We start from the raw sequence: 19180 nt of genomic DNA on the forward strand, positions 1-19180 counted from the left end.
TATGACTGCCACTATAAATTTATCTCATCATATAATGATGTAAAACGCAGAATCTACACTTAACAACAAATTATTACTGAATATAACAAACATGGGTCCATGTCAAACAATTGAAATAACAATGTTGGGCAGGTCAATAACGCTTTATATATTTACATGAGAGATGTATATGTTTTTACCTATCCTACATATCTTGTATCAGAATTCAAGCAGTTCATTTTCAGATTCTTGAATGGCTTATATTACAGCTCAACTTACCGTACTCGAGGGTGTTACACCCTTTCGTCCAACCATACAAAAATGGGAACTTTCACCTCGCAATGTATAAATTGCTAATAGAAACTTATTTAAAAAATTGATTCTGGAGCTGCAAGTTTGCAGGACAAAAACTATCACTGAAATTTGAGTAAAATACACCTTATATTTAGAGCGCAATAAATTATTCACATATTCTCACAAGGAATTACTCTTTTCATTAGGGGGAATAACTCCATTCTTTATTGACTTCATCTTCAGTAACAAGCCATTGAATCAGTTGTACATAAATTATGCTCTATACTCCTCATTGTGTCATCTGATAAAACCACTGCAGAACACATAACTTTCTAAAGCCTTGGAATCAGAACTTATCCATTACTGCTCTGCCTTTACCCTTTGGCAGTTTCTGAGACCCAGCTGAAAGAAGGGAAGGTTATTTCAGTCAGATGAGCATCACACGTCGATAAAAGGAAAAATATTGAAACTGTATGATGAGAAATTTACCATCTTCCACATCATTTAGCTTGTAGTAGTGCGGAGCAATCTCGACCAGCCAATCAGGTTTGATTTCAATCGCCTACACTACCACAAAAAGTTAAATAAAATGACCGTCCAATGATATAAAAAACTGAAATCAGTTCAGAAACGCTAAGAAATTTTTGACAAAAAGAAAAAACGAGTCCATACTTGTCGCATGTATTCTTTTGTTGTATAAACTAACTCGTAATAAACAACCCAGCGTGGTAGGACCTGCCACAAGCACACCGTAGGAAAGAAAACGTCATACATGGAATAAAATAATAGCTATAGCTAAAGAGGAATGCATCCAAAGGTTTTCCCATGTTTAATCTGCAACTCTTTCAAAAGATCCCCAACGTAACAATGCTTTTCCAGAGTTTTGCAAGTATAGGTATGTCAACGGGGCAAACTTTACATTTAACCTACCAAATATTAGACTCCTTGATGATATGCTTTATGAAGTGACCTTCCACTTGTAAACATTTGACTTTCTGGGCGGCCAAATGTTAATTAAAATAGTGTTGATGATTAGCCTTGAATATCTTTTGTTATACATGTGAAAGTGAAATGCACCGAATTATTCCAAACAGAAGGCAGAGACAAGTAGATGAAACGAACATATAAATTACCTCAGACTGGAATCACAGAGAATGGGGTAAGAAAAGAAAATGATATGAAAATCACTCCACAAGCCGGAGAAAGTCAATGACGTGAAACTTCTTCACTGATATGATGATGATGATGATGATGACAAGGATTTATATCTTGTAGATATCTAGTGTGATTGGAAACTCATATGACAACCTAATATCAATGGATATCCAAGCTATTGAGTAATATTTCTGGAATCATAGACAGTATTTTCTATGTTCGTCCACACACCTAGCTATATGGAAAATTTTCTTGAAAAGAGCCAAATACCTATCCATCCTTGTATCTGTATCTGCATTTATATACTGGAAACATAGCTTGATTGAAATTATCAAGAACAAGTGCTGATGGATAAATTGCTACTGATGGTTAATGAGGGTGCTCAATTATTTTGCCATTTTCGAATTTTGTAAAAACTTAAACAAAATAAAAGCCAGGCACAGAACAGAATACCCTGCATCATTATAAAACTGGAAAACAATAAAAGGAAAATGTCTCTATGGGTAACATTGAACAATCAATATAGTTGTTCATAGACTCTACCCAGGATGAATTGCCAAAGACATTCTATTGTGTTTAGGTTCCATCATAAAGTCTTAAAGGGTGAGGCGTAAAGTGAACAAAACCAAAGAATTTATAAAAGGAAACCAAATAAAGTATTATTGCTCACATGCATGTTACCTGAGCAAGGCCAGAACTTGGATGTATATGTACAATTTGCGGGTTCTTGACTGTGCGATAGGATCCATTTTTCTGCAGCTTGGAAGTGTGGTAAAAATATCCTATTAAAGTAAGAACCCCATGATTGTCAGGCAAACTTTGACAAGTTAAACTGAAAGAAAATTGACACTTGATTGAACTTTCTCAGGCCAAGATGTAGATACCTGACGTTATAGCCTTCTTTATTGACTCAAGATCATTTAAATTGGTTGAAGGCTCTATCTCGACCCTTTCCAAGAGCCCCTCTAATTGATCTCTGATGTCTCGTGCTCGCTTCATACTCCTCACCTGAAAAGAAAACAAAAGCACGACAAACATCAACGTAGGTCAATGTGTAATAATGTATTATCCTAAATAACTTAGGGCTCATCCTAGACTGCACGTAAATTGCTTGGTAATTTTAACAAAGAGACATTGTGTCACGGCAACTAAGAAACACAATGTTACCAAAATATAATTTTCACCAAAAGTCGAGAAATGCATCAAAATTGTTTAGTAGAGTTTGTAAATTTAAAACCCTAAATTTTGTGGGTCATCACCATTCTGATAAAAGTGGAAGTAGAAAAGCGAGAAGAGAAGCATATGAGAGAGGGGATAATTATATTAATATCCAAGGAATTACCAAAACAATAGCTCAATAGGATGAAACATACAATCAGTGATAAGAATCTGTAAGAGTGCACTAAGCTACTCCAAAATCATAGAGTAAAATAAGCTAACAAAAATACATGAAAAAGAAACACGCCCTATAAAGTCGAAAAGAAGGAAATGTAGAGGTAGAGAGAAAATTCCATTGGATGTCTCCCTATCCTTGTGTGAAAGGTTTGTGATCGCACAAACAATAAAACTTGCTCCATTAGGAAAAATATTTTTGGGAGGAATGTTTTCCAGACTATTTAATTGGGTATAAATTAAAAATCAATACTAACCCCCCTCCCCTCTCAATATTTCCAACAATCGCCTACTCTTTACGGACTTTCACGGATGGGAGGAGTCCTGGTAGGAAGGGAATCACTTAGAATGAATAGATCAATGATTTAGATATGATGTGATTCCATAAAGGCCATTCAAGGAGAGACACGACAATGGCTCAATGCTTCAAGGAAGCTAAACGCTCTCCAAGAAAGGCCTAGGAGGAGATCATGACTTAGGGTTTGAGATTTGTGATGATGATATGTATTCCCAAGATCAACGCTCCAAGTGATAGTGTAGGACCTCTCAAAGAAGCACTATGCAACACTTTGATACTTCCAAGAGGATCTTCGCTCCCCTTAAGAGACCTAGAAAAGACTTGAGCTAGACCTAGGGTTTTATGGATAATCATGGGAAGAAATGCTTCCAAGGCACTCCCAAGGTCAAGGCAAGGAGAAGAAAGGGATTCTTGAGATTATTTCACCAAATACTATGTTCATACAACCCTTAAAGAAGCCCCAAAGGTGGGAGAGAAAGACCTAGGTTTTCCTTCTTGGAGTAGCACACAGGGCAAGAGATTTTATGGTTGAAACTCGAGCGGATGCCCACCAAACATGGAACATAGGTAGCCTAAACCCTGAGCTTGATGTTTGGACCCTCGAATTCCCGAAAAAATCACCTCCCTAAAATTTCGCTACAAACCCTAGATGTCCTCCCTACCTTTACTGGACCGAAATTTAGGAGGATAAAATATGGGGAAAGAGGAGTCTGATCACCAAAATCCTTGGACTAGTGCCTAGTCCTTTGGGCAATGGAGTCTTGATATGCTTAAAATAAGATAAAATGTCTTCCATGTTAGTTTTTGTAGCATCGGATGTGCTCTAGCCACGAAATTTTGTGGAGGCTAGAATACATGAGATCTCCAACACCCAGAAATTGTTTCTGGAAATTTCGCCTAGAAGTGACTCAATTAGATTATTAACCAATTTTTGAATATTTCTTAAGCCTAAACTTAGGGAATATGGTTAATTAATCAGTGTTAATTGAGATACGGCGAGAATCATATAGAAACTCACTTGAAGCGACCTAGAAATTATCCTAGCCATTGATTAAGTTTTAATCTTGGTTGTTGGTGCTCCAACAGTGGATTCTAAAAGAAAGTCGATGTGGTGGTGGAGATCATCCATTGCAAATACTCAGTTGCCCAGGCAATTCAATTTTCTCAGTAGCAGCAACTCAGCAGAAAAGATAGAGCCACAGGGTAAGTAGCAGGAGGAAGAGGAAAGGAGCAGCATTATGGGAGGAAGTTTTCAGTTCCCGGAAGAGTCGACGGAAGGCTGAAATCTTCAGAGGACCAACGTAGGGACTGCGTAGAGGCTGACGCAAGCACTACACTGCAGAGGTCAGTGAAGCTATTTCAGAGGCAGAAAATAGCCGTAGGGTGAGAAAATTTCTCACAATATTTTTCAGATTAGATTGCCAGTTGGGCGTCTAAACTATTGTACTCAGAATTGTTGTTGAATATTAATAATAAAACCCTCATCTACTGCATCGGTTTTCCCAAGTTAGGTTTTTCCGGGGACAATTGTCCAAAAATAACTATCGATTTTATTGTGTGTATGCTAGAATTTCTTTGTTTCCAATATTTTACTTTTCGCAGTATTTTTTATGGTGAAAATTGCAGTTGTGATTTTATTCGTTATTTGTCGTAAGCAAATAAACTGCAAAATTAATTTTTGAGTTAGAAGAATAATCTCCAGTAGTTGCAATAGATAAAATTTTCAAATCGTATCAAAGCTTAATTGATCAGCCGGGAAACTCGGAAGCAAAAAGGAATTTCGTTGTTTAGAGGGAGTAGCAGATCGAAATTCCAAGAAGCGACTGCGCAGAGCCTAGAATAGGTAGTTCGAGTTACTAGGGTAGTAGTTCGATTTTTTCAGTTAAAGTGAGGCAGGAAAATCGAATTACCCAGATTAGTGATTCCAGCAGTCAGAGGGAGCAGTTGCAACTCAAATTTTTCGCTGAGCAAAGTCCTAGTTGGATGCAAAGAGTTTTTACTGCAAGCTGCACAACAGAATTCGTTGGGAGAAGGGGAGAAATAGCATTTTATTGATGATCATTCCAGGAAAACATGGATCTATTTCTTGAAGACCAAGGATGAGGTCTTTGATCATTTCAAAGAGTTTAAAGCTCTCATGGAGAATGCGACAGGGAAGAAGATCAAGGTGCTTCGCTCAGATAATGGTGGAGAATACATTGATAAAGGCTTCACAGATTTCTGTGTGAAGGAAGGCATCAAGAGAGAATGGACAACTCCATATAATCCACAGCAGAATGGTTTAGCAGAGCGAAAAAACAGAACCATTGTTGGAGCCGTAAAGGCTATGTTATATGACTAGGATCTACCCAGATTTCCATGGGCAGAGGCATGTAACACAACAATATATATTCAGAACAGGACTCCTCATAGAGCATTGGGGAAGAAAACGCTAGAAGGTGTCTTCACACGGAAGAAGCCAAAAGTCAGTGACCTCAGAATTTTTGGCAGCAATGCTTATTGTCACATGCCAGACAATAAAAGGAACAAACTGGATCAGACTACAGAGAAGAGGTTCTTCATTGGGTATAGTGAAACCTCAAAGGCATTCAAAATCTACATTCCTAGCAGTAGGAAGATAGTAGTAAAGGCGAGACGTGGAGTTCATGGAGGACCGAGCCTCAGGAGGTCTCGTAAGATGCCTGCGAGCGATCATAATCAATCAGTAGAAGTTCCTTTAGTCCAACAGCAGGGGCAGCCAGTGGGACAGGCAGGAGGACAATCACAAGGGTCAAGTATTGTGACCAGTACTAGTATTTCCTCAGGTGCAGGAAATCCGAGGAGTTCTCAACAGATGGAGCAGTAGAGACAGGATGAGGAGGAGCTGGCAGAACCTCCCACGACTAGTGGTCGAGCCAGCAGAGAGGTTCGTCAGACATTAAGAGATGCAAAGGAGTTTATTGGAACTCCTAGGACGAGCAAGAGACAGCGCAGACAACCTGACAGGTACCAAGCATTGGTAGCTCAGGTTGCAGAACCTTCCAGTTTTCAGGAGGCCACACAACATCAGGTGTGGATAGATGCCATGGTAGAAGAATATAGCTCTATCATGACGAATGATGTTTGGGAGATAGTGCCCATGCCAGAAGACAGATCAGTTGTAGGTTCGAGGTGGATCTATAAGATAAAGTATGCAGCAGACGATAGTGTGGAAAACTACAAAGCTAGGTTCGTGGCAAAGGGGTATGCACAAAAAGAAGGGATAGATTATGAGGAAACCTTTGCCCCAGTTTCCAGATACACTTCTATTTGGTCAGTTATATCTCTAGCAGCTCAGATGGGATGGCAGATTCACCAGATGGACGTCAAGACAACCTTCTTGAATGGAGTGATAGAGGAGGAAGTGTACATAGAATAGCCAGAGGGCTTTGAGACTCAGGAGAGGCGCACGCATGTGTGCAAATTGAAGAAGGCTCTATATGGGCTTAAGGAGGCTCTCAGGGCATGGTATGGTAGAATTGACACCTACTTGTAGTAGATGGGGTTCGTCAAGAGTGACGCAGATCCAAACCTTTACTATTTGATGGTGGAGGATGAGCCTCTCATTCTAGTTTTGTATGTGGATGATCTATTCTTGACAGGATCATCAGGGCTCATAGAGGATTGCAAGAGAAACCTTGCAACAGAATTTGACATGAAGGATTTGGGGTTGATGCATTATTTCCTAGGATTGGAGGTGTGGCAGAAGGATGGGGAGACCTTCCTTGGGCAAGGAAGATACACTACAGATATTTTTAAGAGGTTCAGAATGCAGGATTGCAAACCCATGTCTACACCCATGATTACCAACCGAACAAAGATATATGCATCAGATGACAAGGATGTCGACCCCATCGGGTCTCTCATGTATTTGGTCAACACTAGGCCAGACATTTGCTTCGCATTCAACACCCTTAGTCAGTTCATGTTGGAACTGAAAAGGGTACATTGGGCAGTAGCGAAGCATATTCAGAGGTACATTCATGGCACAGTTGAATATGGGTTGAAATATACTCGAGAGGGTGATGTCAGACTTTGTGGGTACACATATGCAGATTGGGCAGGTAGTTCAGTGGACAGGAAAAGTACCTCCGGGTATTGCTTTAGTGTTGGATCAGGGATGGTTTCTTGGTGTAGTAGGAAGCAGAAGTCAGTAGCACTGAGCTCTACGGAAGCACAGTATATGGCAGCCAACACAACTATGTGCAAAGCTATATGGCTTAGGAAGCTGCTAGTGAGCTTGTTCAGGGAGAGGATGGAGGCAATCAGTGTCGATTATGATAACCAAAGTTGCATAAAGCTCTCTAAGAATCCATTGTTTCATGACAGGTCGAAGCACATCGATATTCGGTGTCACTTCATCAGAGATTGTGTACAAAGAGGAGCAGTTTAGCTACAGTATGTTCCCACAGAAGAGAAGGTTGCAGATACACTCACGAAAGCTCAAGGGAGAGTTAAGTTCGTTTATTTCAGAGAACATATGGGTATGGTGGAGAACCCATTTTAGTAGCAGAGAGAAGTTATTTTGGATGTTGCAAATGTTGCAGTTGCAACGACATCAGATGAGAGGGAGTTGCAGTGCGGATGCAGTGTTGGCAACAGTATGGCAGGGTAGCAACATCACAGATGCAATGCAGTAGTTGGTGGGCAGTAGCAGCTAGACATCAGCAGAGTGACAAGAGATGATACAGAGACAGGGTGTTCAAGGGATTGAAGATCTTTCAATCAAGGAAGTTGTTGAAAGAAGCCTGGACAAACTAAAGGTAAAATGAGGTATGTATACTTGTCTTTAAGTTTTATAATGTCATGTAGTATGGTCGCAGATCAATATTTCTATTGATCTAGATTGTCATTGATGTCAATATGGCAATATTCTAGATACTAAATGATGATATGAAGCCAAGGAGAAGCAGAGCAGATCCGTGAAGAAACAAGAGCAAGAAGCCAAGGAGCAAAGCCATCAGGGAAGCCATTGGAAAGACATTGGAAGCCATTCGAAGTCAAGAACAGGAGCAGTCAAAGAAGAGCTATCGGAAGAGGTCATTGGAAGCCATGAGAAGCAAAGAGGAACACATCGGCGGAGGTGCATAAACAGTGTTAACGGAGGAGTTAACAGTAATATCGCATGAAATACCAGAGAAATATTAGAGTTAACATATCGGAGGAGTATTACAAAGTATCAGAAGAGTTAACATATCAGAAGAGGGGGGGTAGAAAAGTACGAACTCAAGTCCAGCACTCGTGGTTGAAGTCCCGTACTCAATCCTAGTCGTTGATCTCATAGTCAACCCTTAGATCACGGTAAACTGCGAGGGTTAAGGTCAGTTTTTAATCCATGTGCTAGTCGAAGTCCCGCAAACCGTCGATTGAGATAACATTGTGGACCCACTTGTTAGCGCTTGAATTTGGCCTCAGGCTGAAAAAGACAAAATCCAAGGCAACATCAAACCACTTAGCCTCGTAGCTAGCCCTACGGGGCAGGAGAGGGCTCTCTCCGGGTCTATCTCGGCAAAAGGTCTTCAAAGGGCGGAGATGACCAATAAAGAACACTGATTTTAGGCTAGTAAACTGATTGAGAAGGTTTGATTTTAGATTTTTAGGGTTTTGGTGGAAAACAGGAGAGCAATTTTGGGTGCGGGGATGGGACACAGCTTTTGCAGAGGTCTTTTTGGGGCAAGGTAGGAGATTGTCTTGATGCCTTTGATTTAAGTGAATGGATAGGAATGACTGGTGAGGAGCTAAAGAGAGCAAGAAACTTTCGAGAGTTCTCTTTAGACAGAGGAAAACATAGATATTAAGCAAACTTAAAGGCAGAGCATATAAATTATGAATTCTACCTTAACACTTCATTTACTTAATGTGTAGAAAAGAAAAGTGGGAAAATGATACACATAACACACTTACAAGTACATGAGAGAAGCACACCATCAACACAAATAACCACAGGAATCCCAAAAAGTGCTGCAAAACCCTGGTCTTTCCTTTGCCAAAATTGCAGAGATACAAAGTGTAATACAATAGAAGCTTATCCCTCAAGAGTCCAACCATGAAAATGACTAAGAAAATACATAATATAGGCAAGCTAACACCTTTCCTTGCCTCTAGGGGTCGAGCTCATCATCCTAGGAGCTGTTTCAACCAATTCTAAACTGAGCACTAAAATCTAGGCAGTCAAAACCACTTGCCTCTATAAGCTAGGAAACCAATTCATTCATTAAATTTTTGACTTTTTATGAATGAATCTTCTAGAAGAGATAAATAAGTGCCATGACATCATAAAATTACATCAAGGAGGATGAAAAATCACTCCAAAAAGTCAAAACTAGTCAAATCTGCGTTTTGTTGAGTTGTAGGTGAAAATCTGGCAAATTTCCCTGATGCGTAGCGCCCCAATTCTCAACGCGTAGCGCACCTTTGAGCCAACTTTTGAGGCACTTCCCGGCATCCAAATGAGGCAAAAGTAGGCTTGTTGGAAAGGTCTGGATGTCTACTTTCCATCCCAAGTGGAATTTCTCAATTTGGTGGTCATTTGCCCCTCCAAAATTGCAATCTCCCAAGACTGCTCCCTGTGTGTCCAAAAAGTGGCAGAAAGTCATTTTTTGCATGTTTTTTGACCTTCTGAGGGCTCAAAACTTGATGAAATGTCTTGGCAATTGCTAAGCAAGTGTAATTTGTCATGACAAATCCAAAAATGCTGAGTTTTTGAGAAATGGACTTGCCCATCTTCAGGGTAGCGCGCGGCGCGCTACGCGTTGAGAGCAAAAACCTGTGTGTGGCACAAAAAAGTCAAAATTGACCAAAATTGCTCAAAATTTCCTGAAATTTGAGCTGGAAGTGCATCATTGAGCACCATGCTCCTTCAAGGTAGCCTCAGCCAAAATATGAAGGGGATCGGGCCTTTTCCTCCGTTTTAGTGCCTTGGCCAACCGTCCTTTGAGCACCTTCATTCTTGCTTTACACACATGCATTCGAGCCCAATAGTGATTCTTCATGTGTCGGAGCATGTCTTTGTCCCTGTTTGCCTTTGCTATCAACCTCTCTAGATGTGTGTTCACCTGAATGAGCATAGAGCTTTGCTCCTTAGGTGTCAAATCACCGGGTCTCTTGCGAGCCAAGTTCCGGTCTTCTTGGATCCTCCGCAACTCATCAAGAGAGTGTTCATCCTCTAATTGCTTGTTGCACTGCTCTAAATAAGTAATTGTCCAATTTGCCATCTCCAATTTTTGCTGCAACAAGTCATTTTCAGCCCTTAGCTGCTGGATGATCTCCTCTGACTCTAGGCTAGGAGAAATGATATCAAGGTCAACAACATCTATGCCTGGAACACCTGATGGCCCCTCATCAATCTTGGGCTGCTTGCCTCTCTCTGGTACCTGTGCTGCTGTCGAAAGCGAGGCCCCTTCCACCTGATGTGGAGATAACACTCGCTGTGCTGATGAAGAAGGCGAGACCCCTTCCACCTGATGTGGAGATAATACTCGCCGTGCAGATGCAAATAAGGCCCTGTGGCCTCTCTGATATGTGACAAATGGAGGGGAGCTGACATGCTCGGGCTCTGGAATGTCAAACTGATGTGAAGGCCCTCCCTCATCACGGACAACCTCAGGAGGTGGCTGTGGCACTGTGAACAAGTCACGAGAAATGAAATCCTCCCATGGAATACCCTGCTGTGCCAACTGATGCATGACCACAATCTTGATCAGTGCATAATGATAGATGCTCTTGTGTTGCTGTGCTAGGCTCTTTCTTTGCACCAAGGGCACCATCCTCTCTATATTTCGGCACATGAAGAATGGAATGTTCATCATTCGTACCCGTGTGAAATGCATCAACAAACGGATATGGTACGAGTGTAAACGTGAAAATCTGCCCTCGCAAGTGAAATAGCGAATGATGATCCTCATCAAAGGTGCATACTCGTCTCTTAAGAATCTGAAGGGAAAAACACCAGTTAGGTGCCTCATATATACAGGTTTGATATATGGCTCATAATAATCTGTCCAACTGCTGGCGCTTGTTCCACTCTTCTCCAATATTGGGTATCCCTGTTGCTTGAGCAACAATCTCGGGTGACAATGTGAAGTCCACTCCTGCAAGATTCACATGCCCATTGTGCAAATGTAGGACAAACAAGCGGGCCAATTCCTTGTGGTGTTGAATTTGGGAGATTCTCTCACAATATTCATAGCATGATTGATATCGGAAACATGACACTGCAAGTGGACAAACTTGTAGATAAGCCAAAGAGGTGGGCTCCTCCCTGACATGCTGACCACCTTTACCACCCCTGTGATGCCTCCTTGGCACCTCTACCTCTGGTGTTGTTTCACGGTCATCACTTTGCTCATAATCTGTTTCGGTTTCTGACATGGTTTTGGAGGCAAGTGACTGAAAAATAATGTTGACTGTGCACCCAATGAACTGTTGTTTTGACTTGTTTAGATGCTGAAAAGATTTTGAGAGAGAAGTAGTTTTGGTGGCTTGCTGGCGATTTCCTGAGCAAGAAACCCAACGCGTAGCGCACCCAGCCTGATGCGTAGCGCGCCTTCAACGCGTAGCGCCTGAGTTATTTAGCACTGGAAAATGCGCACTGATGCGTAGCGCGCCCCCAACGTGTAGCGCGCCTCCTCTGATGCGTAGCGCGCTGCTGCAACTGCTCAATTCGCCCAATGAACTTTGAAACCATCTTGACAAGTATTCTCTTGGAGTGTTGAGAGGCAAATGAATTACCAATGAGGGATGGAATGCTTTTATAGGCTTCCTTTTAATTTTTTACTTGCCCAAAACCCACTTTGTAATGTTTTTAATGTTGACACTTTTTGCTTTAATTGGCTCTAACCTTTAATTTCATTTCTTTGAAAAATTGGTTGAAATGATGATTTCTTCTGAAAATTTTTGCAGGGATAGCTTCTGGGATGCTTTGGCAAAGGAGACCAAGGCTGCACTTCGACATTTGAAGAATTTGAAATTTTGAGAATTTTTACAAAAATGAGATAATGACCTTGTTTTCAAAAACAGAGTTTTTGAGAACAAGGTAAGTTTTTGAGAACAAGGTAAAAATTTAGCTGTACAATGATGAGAAATGTTTAATGAAGGACATCCCTCTGGCCTGCTGGTCCTTAATGACCTCTCAAGATAAAATTAGACTCAACCCTAGACCTAAAACCTAAAACTTAAAGCAAGATGAATGACCCTTTGAGGACTTTATTTATTTGAACAAACCTGAACCAGCAGTGCCAAACAAGAGGGGAATAACGACATAAACTCCTTCCACCAAGATTATGGCATGCCTAACGGAATGCAACATGATCACACTGATGGGACACCTAATCATGAAATGCAAAGAGCTTTGATCTCTGGTGGAGGGCTACTAGACCGACTCTAACACCGCTACACCATTATAATACATCTTAAAGAAATATCGCATCCGCCATATCGCAAGTGTTTAAAGCTTTGTCACGTTAAAACCTCCGATCGCGATATTATTACGGACCCGATTGCTCCATTATAACACACCCTATTGTAATATCGCATCTACTGTATCAGAACTTTCATATCGCAATTCATAAATGGATGTCACAGTAAAAACTGTGATTGCGATATTATGGTGGACCCGACTGCACCACTATGACATAACTTAATGTAATATCACATCCGTTGAATTGCAAAGTTCAAAAGGGATGACATGTTAAAACCATCGTTTGTGATAAAGTTGTGGACCCGATTGAGTTATCAAAAGAAGCTTATTGGAATATCGCATCCGTCACATATCGCAAGTCTTGAAGAAATGTAACGATGGTAAACCGTCGATTGCGATAAGGTTGTGGACCCGACGGGTTTATTAACAACTGCTTAAGATCGTATCGCATCCGCTCAGTCAGCAGTAGGGGGATCGACTATGTTATGACAAGACCTCCGAAAGTTACGATTGTGATTAAGGAGATGATGTGGCAGGTGGGACCACCCATTATATGGTTTTTAACTATGTTGATATGTGAAGATCGATGATGTTGATATCGGAGGACAAAGTATGTTATGGGCACGACTTGTAAAATACCTCCGGAAGTTGTGATTGTGATTAAAGGAATGACGTGGCACGTGGGATCTCCATATGGGTAACGTATCTCGGGCATCTATCACAGAGAAGAGGTAACAGTTCGTGAACTTGAAGGAACAGAGGAAGCCGGAAGGTCAAGCGAACGAAAGATCGAGAAGTTGAAGGTCGAGAAGCCGAATGGTCCAACGAAAAAGGAAGCCAAAAGTCAGGCGTATCAAGCATCTATAACAGAGAACAAGGAAAGTTCACAACGAGTGAACTGTAAGAAACAGAGGAAGCCGAAGGTCTGGCAGACGTGGAAGAAGCAGGAGGACAGAAGTAAGTCGTAGGTTCAGCAGGGTTGGGAGTAGAGAATTACTACCAAACATATCCAGACAATATATAGCAGAGGGTTGGAGCCCTTGGGGTTGGTGCCTCAGAATTGGAAGGATTGGTGTCCTGGGAGTTGGTGCTCCTAAATCCAAGGTTGGTGCCTTGACAAGACAAGGTTGGTGCTCTGGAGGTTGGAGCCTCACAAAAAGTCCAAGTTGGTGCTTGGCAACTGGTTGAAGCCCTATATACATTGTACTTGATTTATTGCAAAGATTATATTAATAAAAGCATTTATTCATGTTATTCATTTTTGTGTTCTAAATATAAATGATTTAACTGATAAAAATAACAATTGAAAAGAAATATTGATTCACCCCCCTCTCAGTATTTCCAACAATTGGTATCAGAGCCAACTTCTTCATATCAACCTAACAGCTAGAAGAAGGATTCTTAGTCATAATGAGAAATCAAGAAGTGGCAGGAAGACCTCTTCTGTTTGATGGCACAAATTTTTGGTTTTTTGAAAAAAAGAATGTCCTACTACTTAATGTCCCTTGGACCTGAAGTTTGGCATTCGATTTTAAATGAGTACACAGCTCCTTCCACTCTTCCAACAGATCAAGATGAAAGGAAAGCTTACATTGCAAATGCAAAAGCCTTAAACTCCATCACTAGTGGAATCACTAATTTTGAATTTACAAAAGTCATGAATTGTAACTCGGCCAAAGAAGTATGGGATAAGCTAATTAGCTTATACGATGGGGACTCCAAAGTTAAGAAGGCAAAGCTTCAAACTCATAGAAGGCAATTTGAAAGTCTGAAAATGGATGATGAAGAAGATATTGCATCATACTTTCTCCGAGTAGCTGAAGTGGTCAACTCTCTTAAAGGATTGGAAGAAAACATTGAAGAAAGCACTATTGTTCAAAAGGTCTTAAGATCTCTCCCAGACAGATTTGACTCCAAAGTAAGTGCTATAGAAGAAATGAAGGATCTAGATACTCTCAAGATGGATGAACTTCATGGAATCCTCATTGCCTATGAGATGAGAAAAGGATGCCCAAGTTCCAAAGATGCAGCATTCAAGGCCTCAAAATCAAAAAAGGGGAAAGAATGGAATACCAGTAGTGATGACTTCGATGTTGAATCCGAATTGGCACAATTTGTACGAAGACTAAAGAAAGGATCTAAGCTAAAAGGTAAGTACCCTCTTATTTGTTTCAAATGTGGAAAAATAGGTCATTATGCTGCAAAATGTCCTCTTAAGCATGATAGTGATGGTGAGGAAAATTCTAAAAGGATGGTATACAAAAAGAAAGGGTTCAATAAGAAGAATTTCTTCTCTAAGCAAGATGAGTCTGATGAAGATGAATTTGTAGTCATAAAAAAGAAATCAACTAATTAGTTCCCTCACTGCAAAGGAGGTAATGATGAATCAAATGAAGAAAATGACCATGCTGGAAGCCAAGAAGTATTATTCATGGCATTCACAAATGATGATGATTTAGGTCTAGAAGGAAATGTAGATGAATTGTTAATGAGTGCCATTGAAGAAAATGAGAAATTATGAAATAAAATCATCTCTCTCAAGGTAGAAAATGAGGAAACAAAAAGAAGGGAAGACCTCTTGAAAAATAAACTAAAAGAAAAAGAAGAAATTTGTGAAGAACGTGAAGCCGAAATAGTATCTCTGAGGAAGGAATTGGAGCAAGTCAAAAAGGGTTGGGAAAGCTCTCAAATACTTGACATTATTCTAAATGATCAAAAACCTCAACATGACAAATCTAGGATAGGTTTTAAAGGAGAATCATCAAGTACTAAGAATAATGCGAAAAGCTATGCCGACGTACTTTCCAGCAACCCAAAAGAAGAAAGATTATTTCATCAAAGGCCCATCTCAAATCCAAAGAATGAAGAGAGAGTAACTCCAAGGAAGAATGTTGATTCAAATCATGGCTATTACAACAGGTACAAAACTATCTTTTTTGGGCATTGTTTTTATTGTAAAAATTTTGGTCATCAAGCTAGACATTGCATGGCCCGTAAGAATGAAACACCAAAATTGAAGGATCAAACAAACAAACCATATGGTCCCAAAGGGCAAGGACAAATCAAGACCTACAACTCTTTTGATCCCTTGGCCAAATTTGATCTGATTTTCTCATTATGTAATGATAATGGACACAATGAACAAAATTGCCCCCTCAAAAGAAGAAAAGCAAAAAATGAGAATCCCAACACGGATAAATGTGGCCTAGCTCTATGTGCTCACAGTGATGAAAATAATTGGTTTGTGGATAGTGGGTGCTCTAGACATATGACAGGGGACAAAAGGAAGTTTGTCTCATTGAACAAAAAGGAAGGAAATGTATCCTTTGGAAGTGGATCTGCAAAAATTGCTGGAAAAGGAACTGTTACCCTTATTAATGGAAAAGGAAAGGCTCAAAATGCTTTGCTAGTAAATGGGCTCAAACACAATCTCCTAAGTGTTAGCCAAATCTGTGATCAAGGACATAATGTTGTCTTTAGCACTAAAGATTGTGAAATAAGAAACTCTTCCTCAGGGGAACTTGTGGCGAAAGGGGTTAGAACACCAGATAACATCTACATTTTGAACAAGAAGATAAATGTTACTTGAGTCAAACAGATGAACGTTGGTTCTGGCACAAGCGACTTGGACATACAAGCTTCAATAACTTGATCAATATCAGCAGGATTAATGCAGTACGAGACATCCCAAAGTTATTCAAGCCAAATCAAAGAGTATGTGGTCCATGTCAACATGGAAAACAAACTAGAACTAGCCACAAGACGAAGGAGTTTTCTACATCAAAGCCCTTAGAGATCATCCATGTTGATTTATGTGGACCAACTAGAACTCCGGCACTCCAAGGAGAAAGGTACTTTGCTTTATTTGTTGATGACTATACTAGAATGATGTGGGTATATTTCATAAAATATAAATCCGAAGCATTTGAGTGTTTTAAGAATCTTAAAGCTCTTGTAGAAAATGAAAAGGACTCTAAGATTAAATGTCTCAGAATAGATAGAGGGGAGAATTCACATCAAAAGAATTTGATAAATTTTGTAAAGTACATGGAATCGAAAGAGAACTCTCTGTTGCCAGAACACCCAAGCAAAATGGGGTAGTTGAAAGAAGAAACCGAACAGTTCAAGAAATGGCAAGAACAATGTTAATAGCAATTGACTTGCAGCCAAAATTCTAGAGAGAAGCAGTCGGGACAAGCTGTTTATACCTTGAATCGAACTCAACTAAGACCAAATAATGAGAAGACTCCCTATGAATTATGAAAAGGAAGACCTGCTTCAGTAAAATACTTCAAGATTTTTGGAAGCAAGTGCTTCATAAAAATCAATGATGGCTCACCAAGAAAATTTGATTTTCAGGTTGACGAAGGGATATTCCTTGGATATTCTACAAGGAGAAAAGCCTACAAGTGCTACAAAAATCGACTACGGAAAGTAGTGGATAGCATTGATGTGAAGATTGATGAAGACCTCCAGAAAAAGAAATTGAAGAACATGAAGTTGACCCTCTCATTGAAGAAGAACCTGAAAAAGAAGAAAAAGATCAAGAAAAACACAAGGAAAAAGAACCATCTCAAACCCCTTCTAAGATGAAGTTTCTCCAAAAACATCACCCAGAAGAGCAGATTATTGGCAATATAGATGAAGGGATGCAAACCCAAAGAAGGATGACAAGTACACCAAAGAAAAATGATGTTGCTCTTCTATCCATGATAGAACCAGAAACATTTACTCAAGCAAGGATCCTCATTGGGTAAAAGCCATGGAAGAAGAAATGTCTCAAATCGAGAAGAATGAGACATGGGAGTTGGTACCTCGTCCAAAGGATAAAAATATAATTGGAACCAAGTGGGTGTTCAAAAACAAAATGAATGAAGATGGACAAATCATCAGAAATAAGGCAAGGCTTGTTTGTAAAGGTTATTCACAAATTGAAGGAATTGACTTTGAAGAAACCTTTGCACCAGTAGCTCGTGTGGAAGCTATAAGGATGTTCTTGGCATTTTCTTGCTCAAAAGGATTTAAAATCTATCAAATGGACATAAAATCAGCATTTCTGAATGGGGAACTCAAGGAAGAAGTCTACATGGAGCAACCAGAAGGGTTTAATCTAGCAGAAGGAAAGGACTTTGTTTGTAAGTTGAAAAAGGCATTATATGGGTTGAAACAAGCTCCTAGAGCTTGGTACGCAAGATTGGATCACTATCTACAACAACAAGGCTTCAAGAAGGGGGTGGCAGGAAGTAATCTCTACATAAAGACGGATGAGGATAAGTTACTAGTCACACTTGTCTATGTTGATGATTTGATTTTTGCTAGTAATAATGATGAGATGAGCCATGAGTTTGCTCAAAATATGTCAAAAGAGTTCGAGATGTCGATGATAGGAGAGTTATCTTACTTCCTTGGACTACAAGTATCTCAAACCACAGCAGGCATGTTCATATCTCAAGCCAAATATCTTAAAGACATGCTTAAAAGATATGGAATGGAAGACTGTGCACCCATGAGCACACCTATGACCACAGATTGCAAATTAAGCAAAGATGATGACTCTCCTCCGGTAGATGCAACTCATTACAGGTCAACAATTGGAGCCCTTCTATACTTAACTGCTACGAGACCCGACATTATGCAAGTAGTAGGAATGGTGGGAAGATTTCAATCAGCTCCTAAACAATCCCATTTGTTGGTTGTAAAAAGAATTCTCAGATACTTGAAAGGAACTCCTAATTTCGGTCTTTGGTACCCTAAGAGCTCAACTCTTACTGTGACTGCATACACTGATGCTGATTGGGTCGGAAGTGTCGATGATCGAAAAAGTACTAGTGGAAATGCATTCTTCCTGGGAGACTGTCTAGTATCTTGGCTCAGCAAAAAACAAACATCCATATCACTATCTACAGCTGAAGCCGAGTATATAGCTGCCGCAGATTGTTGTACTCAAATATTATGGATGAAGGAAGCTCTGAAAGATGTCAACATAGGTACAAATCAACCAATCACCATCTATTGTGATAACACAAGTGCTATCAGCCTTAGCAAAAATCCAGTGATGCACTCAAAGACCAAACATATACCAATCAAGTATCATTTCCTTCGTGAACAAGTAGCTGAACAAAACATCATCTTGGAATATATCAATACTAAGGAGCAGATAGCTGATATTTTCACAAAACCTCTTCCTCAAGAAGCATTTGAACATCTTCGTCAAAAGATGGGGGTTATTTCTTTAGCATCACATTAAGTTGATTCATAAAGATGTTGCATGACAGGGGGAGCAGTTCGACAGGGGGAGTCCTTGTGCACTCCTTTGCCATTGATGTCAAAGGGGGAGAGAAGAAGAATATTGCCATCAATAACAAAGGGGGAGATTGTTGATCTAGATTGTCATTGATGTCAATATGGCAATATTCTAGATACTAAATGATGATATGAAGCCAAGGAGAAGCAGAGCAGATCCGTGAAGAAACAGGAGCAAGAAGCCAAGGAGCAAAGCCATCAGGGAAGCCATTGGAAAGACATTGGAAGCCATTGGAAGTCAAGAATAGGAGTAGTCAAAGAAGAGCTATCGGAAGAGGTCATTGGAAGCCACGAGAAGCAAAGAGGAACACATCGACAGAGGT

The 19180-nt window shown here is 40.1% G+C and overlaps 1 protein-coding gene across 5 annotated transcripts in view; it reads right to left on the reverse strand.

The window, feature by feature from the left end:
* Positions 1-343: 343 nt before the first annotated feature.
* LOC149212335 (pre-mRNA-splicing factor ATP-dependent RNA helicase DEAH1-like) overlaps positions 344-19180 on the reverse strand; it is a 425880-nt gene continuing 407043 nt past the window's right edge. For 2 of the 5 annotated variants that reach the window (XM_089391822.1, XM_089391820.1), the window contains 5 exons: positions 2313-2436; positions 2110-2210; positions 946-1008; positions 763-835; positions 344-675 (listed from right to left, as the gene is read on the reverse strand). In XM_089391822.1, coding sequence (XP_089247948.1) covers positions 620-675; positions 763-835; positions 946-1008; positions 2110-2210; positions 2313-2436 — 417 coding nt within the window. In that variant the 3' untranslated portion in view covers positions 344-619. Of the gene's footprint in view, positions 676-762; positions 836-945; positions 1009-2098; positions 2211-2312; positions 2437-19180 lie in introns of all 5 variants that reach the window. The other 3 variants (XM_089391821.1, XR_016250762.1, XR_016250761.1) reach the window with 3 other exon arrangements.

Source organism: Pinus tabuliformis, chromosome 1_1, assembly GCF_031772625.1.
Source record: "Pinus tabuliformis cultivar Carrire ecotype Pingquan chromosome 1_1, CPIR1, whole genome shotgun sequence".
In the NCBI taxonomy this organism is placed as follows: Eukaryota; Viridiplantae; Streptophyta; class Pinopsida; order Pinales; family Pinaceae; genus Pinus; species Pinus tabuliformis.